This window comes from Calidris pugnax, unplaced genomic scaffold (genome assembly GCF_001431845.1).
Source record: "Calidris pugnax isolate Ruff unplaced genomic scaffold, ASM143184v1 scaffold183, whole genome shotgun sequence".
NCBI classification, from domain to species: Eukaryota; Metazoa; Chordata; class Aves; order Charadriiformes; family Scolopacidae; genus Calidris; species Calidris pugnax.
In genome coordinates, this window is record NW_015090930.1 from 3,301,782 (window position 1) to 3,317,528 (window position 15,747).

The following is a 15,747-nucleotide window of genomic DNA, read 5'->3' on the forward strand; positions in this document are numbered from 1 at the left end:
TAACGGTCCTTTCTGAAAAGCTGAAGCCCCAATGTCTTTGTTGTTGGAAAGAGGTAGCTTATGTAGATGGAAGTTGGCGATATGTGAATGATCATTATGCTGTGTCAAGTCTCATTTTAAAGACCATAAGTATACCTTTTTAAAAGAAAAACAAACTACTTCACCGATGTAGAGAGAAACATAAATCATGTATTTTTATCACCTCAAAAGACCACTAGAAGATGAGCTCTAATATTTCAAATGTGACAAGCAATCTATACACATGAATCACAATTTGAGTTCCATTACAGCTGAGCTGATATATACCACTCTGTGCTTTATGGATTTTACTCTAACAATATTAAGTAAAAACCCAAAGCTTTTTGTGATGAATACCTAACCTTTTACAAGGATCTGTAGAATTGTGGTCTAGAACAACAGCTTTAGTGTTGCCCTACAGGCTTTAATAAGAAAATACTATTACCAGTTTTGACCTCTCCATATTATTCTCTGCAAAGGAAGTGCGTGTATTAGTAGAAGGCTAATACAGCAAAGGTAAAAGAAAATGGGAAATGCTGAAAGGATTTATGGAAAATGCACCAAGAAGGATTGAGAAGAGAGTTAAATAAATGAGCAAAGTTTGAAGAGATGGATCTTTTGTTCCTTCTGCTGCCTTTGTTAGGCCCGGTCTTTTTCTTCCTGGACTCAAGGGCTTCTGCAGCAGCCCAGTGTCAGTTATTCTCCATTCCTCTATTTATAGTCAAGGCATCACGTGAAGTCCTTAGTCTCCTTTTGAGAAATTCTCCCACAGTGATATTTTCATAAGGCTAATTTTCAGGTGAATCGGTTGCTGTTTTGACATTCTTGCTTTCTTTTCAGACGTCTTCTCGTTCCTTTCCCTTTTATGCTAGAATATTATTAGATATGCAAGAACAAAACTCCTCAAAGCTGTGCTCCAAAAGCCTATTAAAAAGAGGCTGCAAGCAGAACAGTGTGAACACACGTCAACACCTGAGTGTTTCCCAAGTGGCTCTAACGCTCAGTGGTGTGATAACAAGACATGTGGGAGGATTTTTCTTGGCTTTTATCTTCCCTATATTGATGCTCCTGACTTTTTAAAATTCATTTCATCCAGTGGAACTGCAACAGAAACAACGGAAACGCGAGGACGAGATAGTTGAAGGTGTTTGCAGTGGCGTACGAAGTCTTTTGCCTCCAGGCCATCATTTCTAATTCAGCACAAGTTGGCAGCAGTCAGAAATCACTGCCAACTGACAGCTGTTTGGTGGCCAACACGAAGTGATTTAGCTCGTAGTTCCTACCGGACAGATGTCTGTAGCATAGAACGTGTTGAGTGTAGCTGGCATGTGTTTCATTTTCAGAGACTGGAAATGTGGGTGTATCTCAACTGCAGCTACTTCAGTTTAGGCAGGTTAAACAGGATACCTGAATTGAGGCAACCAAGAACTCAGAACGTTCACAATTAAGCCCCCACCCCCTCCACCTTCTGTGGTGAAATCCCAATATTGTGGTGCTAACCCCTTGTAGCACTTCCGTCGTGTCTCCATCAGCAGTGTGTGGTGAGGGAGAAGGGAGACTGTCCCTTGGTCCCTACAGGTGGCTGTGCAGAGGGGTGCTGTGGGGTGACCAACTCATTTGTACCCCACTGGCTGAGGAAAATCTTCAGCTGCGTTGTCAACTAGTACCTTTCTTCAGTGTGAGCAATCACTAACAAGGAGAAAGTCGTACGGGGGACAAAAATGAATCCGATTCATCTTTCTTTGTGTGGATGTATGTAACACTAGAATTAATCTTTTGAAAACCATGAATTACTTTATGTAAAATCTGTGCTCCTCGGCAGAAAACCTGTCCTGCTGAGAAAAAAAATAAAGGGAAGCCTTCAGTATAATATCTGGTTTTGTGGGGAAGGAAGAGGGAAAATTTTACAGTTTACAATACCATAGAGCTTTGGGATATTCTAACAGGCAAGTAAATGATAGGTTTGATTCAGTCTTGTGAAAACAGTTTTGAATTTTGTATTTGCTGCAGCAGTAGAGGTTGCTCAATCAAACAGAGATATGGGGTCAAGTTTCTACTGCTCCTTAGTCACCTTTTTTTTCCATTGGCGTGATGTAAAACAGGCTTAAAATGGGCTCAGATGACCAGCTCAATCATCTGCTTGTGTGGGATGCAGAAGCAGCACAGAGCACTGTTCAGTAACTCTGCAGCAGAAGCGTTTTTCAAGGGCAGGGCACTGTCACAGCACTTGGATGAATCTGGAGGGCTGGAACAGTCGCCCATCGATTCAGCAGTTGAGTCTACTCCGTTGCCCTGACAAACATTGCCATGTCTTATCTGTCCAAGCACTGATACCACGCTGTACACAGTTACTATGCCCCATGCTTTATTTTAGTGAGGAGACAGAGTTAGGATTTTCAGTGTTGCACACTTCTGATGCTATTTTATGTGTTTGAAAACTCTGCATCAGTTTTTGTTTTTTAACATTGTCACCGGAAAAAAACCAAATTTTACTGAATTTACCTTGTTCTTTAATGCTAGAGTTAAACCAGATTGCCTTCAGAGTTATAAATGGAATTCCTTTTCTCTTATTCTAATATTGTGTCATGCTATTAATTTTATGAAGCCTGACTGTAACTTTCCTTGGTGGTTCTTCCCTGCAGATATTGATGAGTGCGCTGCCAAGATGCATTATTGTCATGCCAATACTGTGTGTGTTAACTTGCCCGGATCCTATCGCTGTGACTGTGTCATGGGATATGTCCGTGTGGATGATTTCTCCTGTACAGGTGAGCTTTGATGTGTACAGCAGTAGTCGTGTTCTACTGTGTGTTGTGTGTATTATTTAGCTCTAACTTGTCTGTGTGCCGGACCAGATGCCACATACTGGCTGGCCCTCTGCTGGCATAAAATTTTAGGCACAAGTGAGATAGGATTCTCTAGGTAAATGTGGTATGAGGGAGCTTTCCTAGATATGGGCCCTTTGGGATTGATTTGGAAGATGGCTCCAGAAGCCCTGTGGTGCACACACCGAGTGCTGTTGTCAACCAGGATGTGGTCCCTTCGTGTCCCACAACTGGCATGCATGTGAGGTGCAGAGGCTGAGGTCAGATCGCACATGTGGTGAGAAGAAATGACTGTGGTTACTCTTCTGTTACCTGTGGTTTGAAACTGGTTGGTGGGTTGAACATGAGAGATTCTCCAGGAGAAGTCATCTTCTGGCCAGAGCTAAGACAAATATGGAAAAGCAAAACTGAGAATGTATGAAGTCCTCAAAACCAGTTGTTTTTTATTGGTTTGGAAATTGTTGTTAATAATGCTGAGAATTAGTGTCTCCAGGACTGAGACATATGTTATTTAAAAAAGAGAACAAGTGTGATAGCATTAGACAATAAATCTAGTGATTCTTTTTTAGTATCTGCCAGCAAAATGAGCTCGAAAAATTCTTAGCGGAAAGCAGGTAGGTCTCATTTCCATCTAGAGGTTTTTAAGGGACCTTCTCTGGCAATTTCTGGGAAAAATGTGAGAAGCTGTTGGAACACTGGGCCCAGCTATACCGGACTGGATAACATCTTTCAATCACAACGCTCCAGAAAGGCTGATCCCAGGATTATTTTGACGGTGCACCTGTCTGGCAAAGGAGGAAAATATCAGGCAGGTTTATTGAAATGGAAATAAGTCAGCTTGACACAATACCATGTTCAGAATTGGGTCGGGTGAGCTATTTTCTCAAGTGGAAAGATGGCCCAGTAGTATTCAATATAAGAATGATTTCCAGCCCAGAATAATGACGTTGTAATGCAGATGTTATCCTTAGGGAAGGTCAAAGGAAATGTTGACTTTCATGATGACAGCATGCAAGTCCTGCCCACCTCTTGAGAGAGGATGATGCTAAATAGCTGTCAGGAAACGGATTTTTATTTCGCCCAGAGAGTCATTCTTTCTATATAATCTGTGTCTTTTGAGTAAACTGTGAGTTTTTCTTGATCTTTTACGATCTGCTGTGTCAGAGAAGTTTCAGAACTTAAATTTTGTTCTAAATTATTGTGCTGTGTGAGGTAGTGGCCTTCACAGTGATGGGGAAAGCGTAATTGCTAATCTGACACCTGCTTCCTGTATATGCACTCCTAATTCCCTAATGTTCCTTTCCTTCCAGCAAGGCGCTATCATTAGGCATGCAAATAGGTTAGAAAGCAGGGTATTTGTGATTTACAGAAAAAGTGTGAAGTGGTAAGACAAGTTGCTTGAGAGTAATGGGTGAATATTTGTTTAAAGGGCATACACAAAAAAATAATCCAAAATGGGTATAAGAATAGTAGAATGAGTGAGATAACTATTTCTTGCAGGTTTATTATCTTGCTAAAATGATTTCTTTATTGACATCACAATCAAAAGGCACAAGTATGTAACATAGATGAGGAGAAACTCATTTCATTGTCTATTGTATCTAGCAATAATTGTATCTTAGAATAACAAATGTATTTAAAATAAGTATTGTGCAATAGAAGCACTAATCCTGTTTTTGTGTCTTGCAAATCATAGAATGATTTGAGTTGGAAAGGACCTTAAAAGTCATCTGGTTCCAGCCCCTCTGCCATGGGCAGGGACAGATTCCACCAGACCAGGTTGCTCCAAGCTCCATCCAACCTGGCCTTGAACCCCTCCAGGAATGAGATAACCACAGCTGCTCTGGGCAACCTGTTCCAGTGCCTCACCACCCTCACAGTAAAAAATTTCGTTCATGAATCTTAAAAACAAATAACAAGAAGAAAAAAAAATCAGGCAGTAAATCTTTAACTGGTTCCCCCTCATGCTGGCACCAATGTCTAGCAGGCACAAGTGAAATATATTGCTACTGTACTCAGTTTTAACATTTTTTCCTCTTTATTCAAACAAAATAGATTAGAAATTATCTTGTTACTGAACCATGCAATTGGGGACAAATCTGAAAGCCTGAGATGGGCTGGCATTCTGAGTACAACTGAATTTTGTGTCTGTGGGGTCAGGCTCTAGTGGGTTCAAGATATGGGTTAACAAGTTTCAAATGTCAGCACTTAAGGCACGTGCAGAGCACTGGGTGTATTTTATACACTGTTGACTTAAAAGCAGAGTTGTTCCACAAAGCAGGACGTATCGTGTTTTGGGAAGTCTGAGTCTAGTTCATCGATGCCCAAAGTCATCTGCTGTTGAGCAGGTTGGATGTGTTGCTGGGCAGGCCTGTGCTCGGTGGCCTTGGTGGCTGCCCCTGTGCTGTGGTGGCTTTCAGGAGGTGGGAAACAGTGATATGTGGAAGTTGTAACTCAGAAACTATTTTTAAGCTGAATGAAATATATCAATTTAATATTGAGGGGATTATCTTTATAAAAAGAACTGAAGTGAGTATTGAAATGCTAGGCCCGTTTGAAGTGAGCAAAATTAAATTCATTTGGATATTGTTGAATTTTAAATACGCAGCTTCCAGTGTGTTTTCTTATAGCCCTGCATCTTTCTCAAACTAATATGTACTGTTTTGGTGTTGAAGAAACATTTTTTCCCAAAACAATTTTTGAATAATATTTCCCATTTCTGATGCTGAGACCTGTGGAGTAGGAGCTTCCTGTGGGTATCAGTAAGAAGCTGCTGTGCTGGAACCTGTGCTGATTGCGTAGAAAATGCAGTCACAGAGCCAGAGTGACTGAAATACTATTCTGGATGAAGTCTACACTGATACTAAATGCTGTGCTATGGTTTCAAGTTACATAGTGGCTATTTTAGTAAATAATCAATATCTGGTCCCACATAAGCAGAAGACCTGGTATGTTGAGGTTCATTGCATGGTATTCTGTGAAAAGTTACTCAGCCTGGCACTAACTTTACCCTGTGTTCACCAAGAAAGGTATATTGGTGTTTTTCTGCTTGCCTATTCCTAGGCCTTTGAGCTCTGAATTAAGTTGTTGAGTGAAAGACAGTTTTATTAAGAAAAGTTACCCTTGAACAGGAAGCTTCTTTCCGTCTCTTCCTGGGACACTGACAGGTTGTTTATCTGTTCTCAGTTAAGTCAGTCTTGCCCATTCTGAAAATGGCAGCAAGATTTGTTGCTCCAGATGCTCTCATTTACTGGAATCTACTGATTTAAAGCATTTTATTGACTTCCATGGGTTTTTATTCTGCTTTCTTGTTGAAAAATAAGTTCTCTTGGGTTGCTTTCTTCTAACGTACCAGTCTGGGAGTTGGCTTCAAAAGTCCTTGCTTTAGTTTAGTGCTTTTTGAAGCATTATAAATTACATAATAAGAATCTTGTCATTTAGGTTCTGATGGGTTGCATCTGTTCTCTGGTATGATTTTGAAAATACATGTATATGATTTCCTGTGGTTTGAAACTAAAACGTGTAGTTTCTATGTCCCACTGCCATTCAGTCAGGTAACCAAATGCCATTTTATCTCAGTAACTAGGTATGTCGTGCTGATATGAAGAGATGGGTCTTGTCTCTCTTTGCGTAGTATTAACATTTTCTATGAAGATCATTTTCATGATGATCGTGATAAAGACTCCTGGCCTTTAACACGTCTGAAAACAGTTCAAAAAATTATCCCTTGTTTTGCAATGTTTTCCTTGGGGCTGCATCGGACACTGAAAACTTCCTAAAATCCTGCAGCTGTTCAAAGAGTCACTTGTCTCATTTTATGTAGTCACTACTGGGCTTGAGTGCTTTATTTTGGGGTTTTAATTTCTTTAAAATTTTCTGCAAATGTTCTCTAATTCTGTACTGAAGCTTAAAAAACCCCCACCTTTACAAATGAGAGGGCCGAGAGGTTTTTATTCCTCTATTTGCATGTATTACTCATGGCCCTTTTGGAACATGGAGAAGCTTCCTTTGGACTTGAGAATGACTTGGCCTGTTTTACCCGAGGGACATCTGGAAAGATATCTGGCCACCCAACATATGTCAGCAGCACGTTCTGCCCAAATGTGATGTGAGCTATATGCAAACATCCTCCTCTTTATGTGCCAAGCTGTGCTGACAGTTGTGTTTCCTCTGTGAGAGGCATCCACCTCCAGATTTTGCTGTGGAATTGTGCAGTTCTGCATGATGGTTGAATACTGGACTGTGCTTTGAACCATTTTCAGTCTTTGTTTCATGTGATAATGTTCATGGAACTACTTTTACCTTTGGCTTCTCTTAGCAACGAGTCACTAAAATAATTCTATGTTACTTGCAAAAAGCAAGCCTTTATCTACCACAGAGGAAATATTTTCAAAATACATCATTCAGTATTTCACTTGTGTGGAAAAATTGATGTTATATGGAAATATACTGTTTAGAGAAGGTCTTGGAATTTAAATGTTAGTCTGTAGTTTATATGCTAATTTGAAGTACAATATGGGTGGAGAAGAGGAAGTAAGAAAGGCCAACGATTCTGACAGGTTATCCCTTAAGTCCCTTCACTTCTATGTGGTTTCTGGAGGAGCATTCAGTTTTGAATCTAGCGCCCCTTTCAGAACAAGCCCTTCTGCAGCAAGTTATTGCAGAAGTTGTGCTTAAAGCGTATTAAAACATGGAGTTCTGAGAAGTCACGATTTCAAGGGAAAAACCAGCATCCAGCATCCCCCTTCTGCTTTTCCCTTCTTCCTTGCCCCTACCTGTGAAAGGCAACTCAACTGCAGAAATTTCCTGCTGTGGTTAGGACAAATGTTGTTCAAATTGTTTGCTGTCACTAAAATTGATGTCTTTAGATTTTTGTTGCTGGAGTTTACCTGTCAGGTTCCAGGTGGTGTAGTTGACCCCATAATGCTACTAATAATGCAGCAGGTTTCACAATGGTGAAGTGGCAATCTCAGAGGGCAGGTTACTGGCCTCCTCTCCAGAACCACTGTACGTGTTTGAAAAGGACCCGAATAGAAGCTTTTAGGCAGCCAGTTGATAATACAGTCACTTTTTGAAAGACTGCTTTTTTTTCTGCAATCTAATCTACTGACCTTCTTTTCCCCCTTTTCCTTTTCAGTGAACTAAATTAGCATTCAGGAAAGAAACATTAATATTTTTGGTGTGGCACTTGAACTTTTGAAATACTGTGCAGGGTCTTGGATTTTCACAGAGGTCAGTAAACAGATGTTACCACTGTTCATGTGATGGCCCAGAGCTGGTGAATTGAGAGACGTGTCTGCTCGCTGGAAAAACAAGTCTGGGTCAGTAGGCGGCAAAGGTAGGTCTGTGGTGGAGTAGTTTTCAGGTGTGTTTTGGGGAACATCCCTCTCTTCAGATCTTGCTGTTCTAAAGGTTATCATTAGGGAATATCTTGCCTAGCACTACATGTTCTAAAGGTTATCATTAGGGAATATCTTGCCTAGCACTACATAATTTTTGAAGAAACATTATGAAAATATCATTGGGGTATTAGTTATGTGTCACGATTTATAGGTTAGGAAACAGATGTTCAGCACAACAGGTATGACTGGGGATAAGGACCTCATGCAGATCTGGACCCTCCTGATTTTACTTGACTCTAATCTATTGATATACGCTGCTCTGAAACATTCCCTGCTTTGGAGTCCACTCAGTCCTCTACACGCTGAGGGCAGCCCGTTGTCCTTCTAGGAGCTGCATCTTGATTTCTCTGCTTGTCTTCTCGCTGCACTGTATCTTCAGGGCAACAGTCGGGCATTTCCAAATGCATTTGGAAATTGGTCTTAAGCCAACCTGAATGGATGACACCGATTTTATTAACTCAGCAGGCACAAAATACTCTTTTGTGCTGGAGCTGGTCACTCCTTTTCTGAGATCCTTATGTGTCAAGTGCTAAAAGGCAGGACAGGACTGAGCTCCTGGTGCTAGGCAGTACTCTTTGGCTTGAATGGCAGTCAATAGCATCTCTGCTCCCAAAACTGTGAAGGGAAATGTTTAGTTCCTTGAAATGCAGAAACATTTGTTTTGAGTCCCTCAGTGGGCTGTTGGCCAAGTTCAGCAGCGGGTAATCTATGCACCAGCGGGTGTTGCCTGCATCAGAGAGCATTTCTTTGCTCTGCAGGACAAGTCAACAGAAGACTAGAAGAATATTCAGTCAACCCAGCAAAACAAAAACGGAGCGATTCCACTTCAGATGACTGATACGCAGGTCTTGACTCAGAACCCATTAACTCCACAGAAAGCTTTCAATAGGCTCATTTTGGCTTCAGATACGTCCCATGGAGAGATAACTAGTGCACTCTTGCCATAGGGAAGCTCTGTTTATAATAATACTAAAAAGGATGATTCTTTTGTATTGTCAGAGAATGCTGTACTAACCCGGATAAGGTAGCTTCTCAATGTATCCCTACAAGGCTGATAAGTCTTTAATTGCTGTTTTGGAAAAGAGGAAGCTGAGGCACTGAGAAGTGGAACATCTTGCCCAAATTCATGCTGAGACAGTAGCAGCATTGGAGAGTCTAGTAAAAAGAGTCAGAAAAATTAGACGTGGGAAAAACAGAGTTATACCAACAAGGGTTCAGGGAACACTGAGGTTTATTTTCACGGGTATTGACATTTTCACAAGAAACAATAGCAGTTCATTGAAGCACAGTGTGCATGGGCCCTGAATAGCCACATGACCTGCATGTTATAAATCTTCTTCCTCTTTCCATTGCAGTTTTGTAACATCTTTTGTTACTTTGGAGTTGAATTATTTCCCAGTCCTCTAATTTTAAATGCCCTGTTACATTCTTTTGTTCCTGACTTCACCTTCATTTACTGGGTTTAACTGCAACATTTTTCACGTTCCTTCCTTTAAAAAAATGCCGTTGGAAAACTGCGTACTATTTGCTCCTAAGTGCTTTCAATCCGAGGAAAAAATATACTGAAAATGTAGTACTTATAGTGATTCAAATTCCTCACTGGTAAATAGTTTAATTAAACATCTTTGTGCTTTCCTGTGCTCTAGGCATGGAAGTGTTACTAATTTGTCCAGAGTAGTTGGTAATCCTTTCAAGTCCTGTTGACACATTGATTTCCTGTAACTTTATTAATACGAAAATTCATTAAACAGCTGACCGCAAATCATGCGGATAGTTGTATTTTTGACTTAGGCATAATTAGCATTTTTACATGATTTCTTAGCTGCAGCCTTTTGTGGTTTTGTACAAAGATTTAGTATTTCAAATGGTTTTGCATATGCACGTTTATGCTTATGCATAAACTTAAGCATTAAATCGTGCTTAAAAATAATAATATTGATTTATTACTGATTCAAGACCCATGAATGAAGCTGTCTGTCTGAAGAACAAGGAAGGGCAAGCCTTTCCATGTTACCTGGTCAGTATTTGTTCTGAGGTCTCTTCTGGCAGAATTTCTCCTGGCTACAATAGGACTAAATCCATTTCTATGGCCCACAAATGTTTGGTTCCTCAATCTAGCAATTAGTACAAGCTGTCTGTGAGGCGAGAGATGGAACGAGAGCCCCCACGCTAATTTCTTCCTGGGAACGTGCTATCTTGAAAACATGCAGCTGCTGCGGGATCGATGTCAGTGGCTGGAAGCAAAAAGCTCTCATGTTTTAGTCAGCTGCTTCCACAGTAAGTGTCAATGCCTTCAGGAGTGTAACTTGCTCTTGGGAAGGAGTTTACTCCATCAAGTTCTGATTTTTTTTTTGAGCTTTAACAGCTAGGGTTTGTCACCTTCTTTGTCCAAACAAGCAAAAAATTCCCCCATGCTGTATTCTGTTTGTAGAAACCATTTATAACAAACTCTTTGTTCTTCAGACACAGAAATGAATTCTTCTAAATGATGGAAGTAACTGAATCATCGAGAAAGGCATCTGGGTCACCACTGCTCCTCAAGGCAGAAACATCCTTTGTCCTATCTCTTCTTAAAAAAGCCCAAACAACTTCAAGGAGGGAAATTCCTTAATCCCCCTTTTGTTGTGGTCTGTCCGTGTTTCCCCCCCGCCCAATACTTCCTCAGCTGTTCAGAAAGGTTTAATTAATGTCTACCTTAAATCGCCATTGCCAAAATTTAAGCCTTTCACCTCTTGTCATATTCTCAGTGAACGTGGAGAATGCTTTGACCTTTCTATTTGCAGTCCTTTTTAATATTTAAAATCTCTTTTTCATGAATATGCTTTATTCTTCTCATCTGTAACCTAAAAGCCTATTTGTAGGTTTATGGCTGAGCAGTACAAAAATATTCTAAGGGGGTTTTCTTCATAATTTCATAGAATCATAGACAGGGACACCTCCCACTAGACCAAGTTGCCCAAAGCCCCATCCAGCCTGGGTTTAAACAATTCCAGGGATGGGGCATCCACAAAATGTTTACCCTTATCATGTTTACCCTTCATGTTTATCATGTTTACCCTTCAGAAAATTCTGGGCCTGTGCCCCCAAACTTTTGGTGTCTCACTGAAGATTTTTTAGCATTGAGCTATGAGATTGTTGTATGCCAAGGAAGATGCTCTAAAGAATGGTCCCAGGTAAGAGGCACAGAGTGCATGGGGTCAGCAAATCAGGCAGAAAGACAAGGCCTAAACCTCTCCCATATGGATTGTCAGTGTCCTGGGTTGTGTTAACGTCTGCTGCCAAAAGCTGGTTAGCCAGGCACGATGCTGACCATAGGATAGGAATTCCCTATTTGCCCTGCTGTATCCTCTTGTTCTGTCCAAACACATTGTTCAGCTAGACAAAGAAGAAATGTCAGCTGGATGACTAATAGCCAGAGAGCTTGAATGGGTTATAGGGCTTGTCTGATTGCAGTTGGAAAATATTAGGAAAAAAGACTCAAAAGCTCCTCCAGTATTTATGTGTGTATTTTGCGGTGTGTAGTATCTGGAGTCTGGAGTGACCAAAATCCATAGAGTGTATGGCATACGCATTTCTTCCCCAGAAAACCCACACAGAGGAAGAGGAGCCCGTTCACGTCGGTACATGGAGTGCCAAATTCCTACCACTTTGATTTAAGGAACGCAACGATCAGAGTTGCAATCACAGGACCTCTAGAAAGGCCAGGAACTTGTGATATATTAACTTGGATTTGACAAGTCTGTAACTTGGGGGTTTCCTCCTGAAAGGGAATGTGTCGTGGTGGATGAGACTCGTTTGCTAAAGAAGAACTGGTGTTTCTGTGAAACGTGCAGCACTTTGCTGCTCTGCTGTTCTATCTTTGTGTTTGCTGCTTGGATTTAAGATTCCTAGAGTAAGGCCGTTATTTCTGAAACAAAAGAGATAAATATATAAAGCTTCTTAAGCTCAACAGAAAATTTTCTGTAAAGTTCATGGGCTAATGTCTGATGGGCTTTTCTGACAGTGGGGAATATGCATGACAAAGGTTTTTGCAGATCTTGGTATTTTCCTTTTAAATCTAAAGGTGTATTTTATACATAAGGAAGGGATATATTACTATTTTTTTTCTTTGCTATGATCTCATTTTTACATCTGTGCTGAATATTTCATAGATGTGTGCATATTGATTGGGAGAAAGCTAATATTTTATTAACAACTATTGATTCTTGGTATCAATTACCGTATACAAGTGATCAAAGAATCACCTTCTGAGCAATCTTAGATGCTGAAAGGACCTTAGGACCCTGGTTCAATGATGGGCACCTGTTATTTGTTTGAAGTGGCTGGGGTTTTGTGTAAGCCCTGTTTAGATATGCATTGTAGATTGGCCAACTCTTACTTTGCTGGTTCTGCAGCTTCCCAGAGAAGTTAAAAATGCTTTTTTCAGCAGAAATGTGTGTGCTGGGGGCTGAGGGACAGGGCAGAGTTTCTACTGCTCTGAAGGTGTGCAACGTGGCTTGTCTGTTTGGGTGGTCTCATTCTGGTTTTGGAGGACCTTTATGTTCTATGAAGAAGCATATAAAGATATATTATCGGTAATATTTGCAGGTGAATGCTAGTTTGTCTGATAACCTGGCTATCCTAAGTTTATTCCTGGATATGTAAGCATCAGTGAATAACCCCAAATCTGGTAGTGTTGCCTTTCTGGAATGTTTGTGAAATAATTTTAAAGGGTGAAGAGGAACTGCCACTGGCAAGCAGACTTACTTGGTCCTTAAGAAATATAACCTTTGGGAATAGTGCGTGGAGGGGGAGAAAGAAGGTTGCTTTGATCTATCACTTTGTAGTTAATGTTTTCATGCTTTCTCCTGGAGGCTTTTTGCCTCCTAGTATGAAAATTCCTATTTAGTTACATGACTGCATGTAATAATTGTTCAAACTGGGGTTTTTTCTGACTCTCCCAGAAATAACTCTTAGTCATTGTCAGAGAAGTGGGACAGAGTTGGGCAAATGAATCACTCAGTCTTGCTAATTGTGCTCCCATTAGGATAGCCTATTGCCATTTTTATGTGCTTAGGTTTTGTTTCTTTTCCGAGTTGACAAATAAATAAAATACTTTTCACTTTTAGAAAATACAGTTGATGCTGCTAGGCTGAGATAATCAGGTGTTTTGAGCAAGGCTTTCCTGTTATGAAAGATGAGAGCAGGAGGGGCCAGACAACAGGGCTGCCAAGCAAAAAACAAGGATGGCCATGGAGAGACAGCTTCATGACCTGCAACAGTAAAATATTTTTTTCCTATTTATTTATGTTGAAGAAAATTTTCCATGTTTTCAGGATCCAAGGGATTTGGTTGAGTCTGCTTTGTGCTGCTCAAAATGGAGGGTTCTATGTCACAGAATTAATGTGTATAAGCTTTCATAATTCTGAACTAACATTTGTACCTCATGCTAGTTTTTTGCTTGCTTATTTGTTGTTGTTTTTCAGCTTTAGAAATAGCACAAATGTTGAAAGTGGTATTTTGTGGAGTATCTGACATAGCAAATTCTTCTGCAAACAGTAAGTTAGGAATACATGTATTTAGGCAGACATGCAGTGCACAAAGGGGCAAAGGAACCCTCTTTGGAGCCTCAGGTTCAGGCAGATTCCTTGGTATCTGTCCAGATCTGGATACTGTAATACTGATTCCATCGGTACTCACACATTGACATTTCTGAGACTGTGATGAAATCCCAGAGAAAATCACATTTATAGTCTGAGCTTGGACAAGGCTCTGCCTTTTGAGGAGCATGGCACTGTGATGTGGATGTCAGTAGGCTCAATGTCTTTCATTACTACCATGGCCCCATCCAGCTTGGGGTTCGGTTTTAGGCACGGGGCTTAATCCTTTCTCTCTAGGAACAACGATAGCTAAATGTGTTAAAAGCATATTCAGTTCCTATTTCTCTGCCTGGCATGCTAAAATCACTTCCTACAACCTTTTGATCGATTCACTCCACACTTAGGTAAATAGGTTTATTCTACTCCTCAGTAAAGATTCAAAATCCACAGTCCTAGTGACTCTTCTCTGCCCAGATCTGGACTCTCAAACTGTTGCAAGCTCAAGTAACATGTGTATGGCATCTATTTGGGAAAAAAGGAGAGTTTACAGCCTTTGGAAAAAGGGGCAGGCCACTCAGGAAGTTTACAAAGATGTTGTAAGGCTGTGTAGGGAAAAGATTAGAAAGGCCAGCGCCCAACTAGAATTTAACCTGGCCTTGGATGTTAAGAACAATAGAAAGAATTTCTATAAATCTACTAGTAACAAGAGGAGGACTTGGGAGAATCTCCATTCTTTATTGGATGTGGGAGGTAACACAGTGACAAAGGATGAGGAGAAGGCTGAGGTACTTAATGCCTTTGTTTCCTCAGTCTTTAGTAGTAGAGTAGGTTGTTCCCTGAGTACCCAGAGCCGTGGGCTGGCAGACAGGGATGGGGAGCAGAATGAAGCCCCCGAAATCCAAAGGGAGGTGGTGAGGGACCTGCTCCAACACCTGGATATAAACAAGTCGATGGGGCCAGATGGGATCCACCCAAGGGTCCTGAGGGAGCTGGGGGAGGTGCTCCCTGACATGAAGGACACCCAGGCGATCAGGCCCAGCCAGCACAGGTTCACGAGGGGCAGGTCCTGCTTGACCACCCTGATCTCCTTCTGTGACAAAGTGACCCGCTTGGTGGCTGAGGGAGAGGCTGTGGATGTTGTTGGCCTGGACTTTAGCAAGGCCTGTGATACAGTGTCCCACAGTGTCCTCCTGGAGAAACTGGCTGCCCGTGGCTTGGACGGGAGGACTCTCCACTGGGTTAAAAAGTGGCCGGAGGCCGGGCCCAGAGAGTGGTGGGGAATGGAGTGAGATGCAGTTGGCGGCCGGTCCCCAGTGGTGTCCCCCAGGGCTGGGGACTGGGGCCGGTTCTCTGGAACATCTTTCTGAGTGCTCTGGAGGAGGGGATGGAGTGCACCCTCAGTCAGTTGGCAGAGGACCCCAAGTTGGGTGGGAGTGTGGCCCTGCTGGAGGGCAGGAAGGCTTTGCAGAGGGGCCTGGACAGGCTGGATGGATGGGCCCAGGCCCATGGGTTGAGGTTCCACAAGGCCTAGTGCCAGGTCCTGCCCCTGGGTCCCACCAACCCCCTGCAGCGCTCCAGGCTGGGGGCAGAGTGGCTGGAGCTGCCTGGCAGAAAAGGCCCTGGGGGTGTTGGTGGCCTGTGGGCTGAACATGAGCCAGCAGTGCGCCCAGGTGGCCAAGAAGGCCACCAGCATCCTGGCCTGTGTCAGGAACAGCGTGGGGAGTAGGACTCGGGAGGTGATGGTCTCCCTCTGCTCAGGCACTGGTGAGGCCCCACCTTGAGGGCTGTGTCCAGTTTTAGGCCCCATCCCACAAAAGAGACAATTGAGGTGCTGGAGCGGGTCCAAGAAGGGCCAGGAAGCTGGTGAGGGGTTTGTAGAATAAGTGTTATGAGGAGAGGCTGATGGATCTGGGGGTGTTCAGC

General features: G+C 42.0%; 1 protein-coding gene across 1 annotated transcript in view; it reads left to right on the forward strand.

Moving 5' to 3' along the window:
* Positions 1 to 13,782, forward strand: part of NELL1 (neural EGFL like 1) — a gene marked incomplete at its 3' end in the record, with an annotated part of 158,144 nt that extends 144,362 nt beyond the window's left edge. Inside the window, exons 13-14 of the mRNA XM_014951584.1 lie at positions 2,661 to 2,786; positions 13,711 to 13,782. Coding sequence (XP_014807070.1) covers positions 2,661 to 2,786; positions 13,711 to 13,782 — 198 coding nt within the window. The remainder of the gene's footprint in view (positions 1 to 2,660; positions 2,787 to 13,710) is intronic.
* Between the last annotated feature and the right edge of the window lie 1,965 nt (positions 13,783 to 15,747).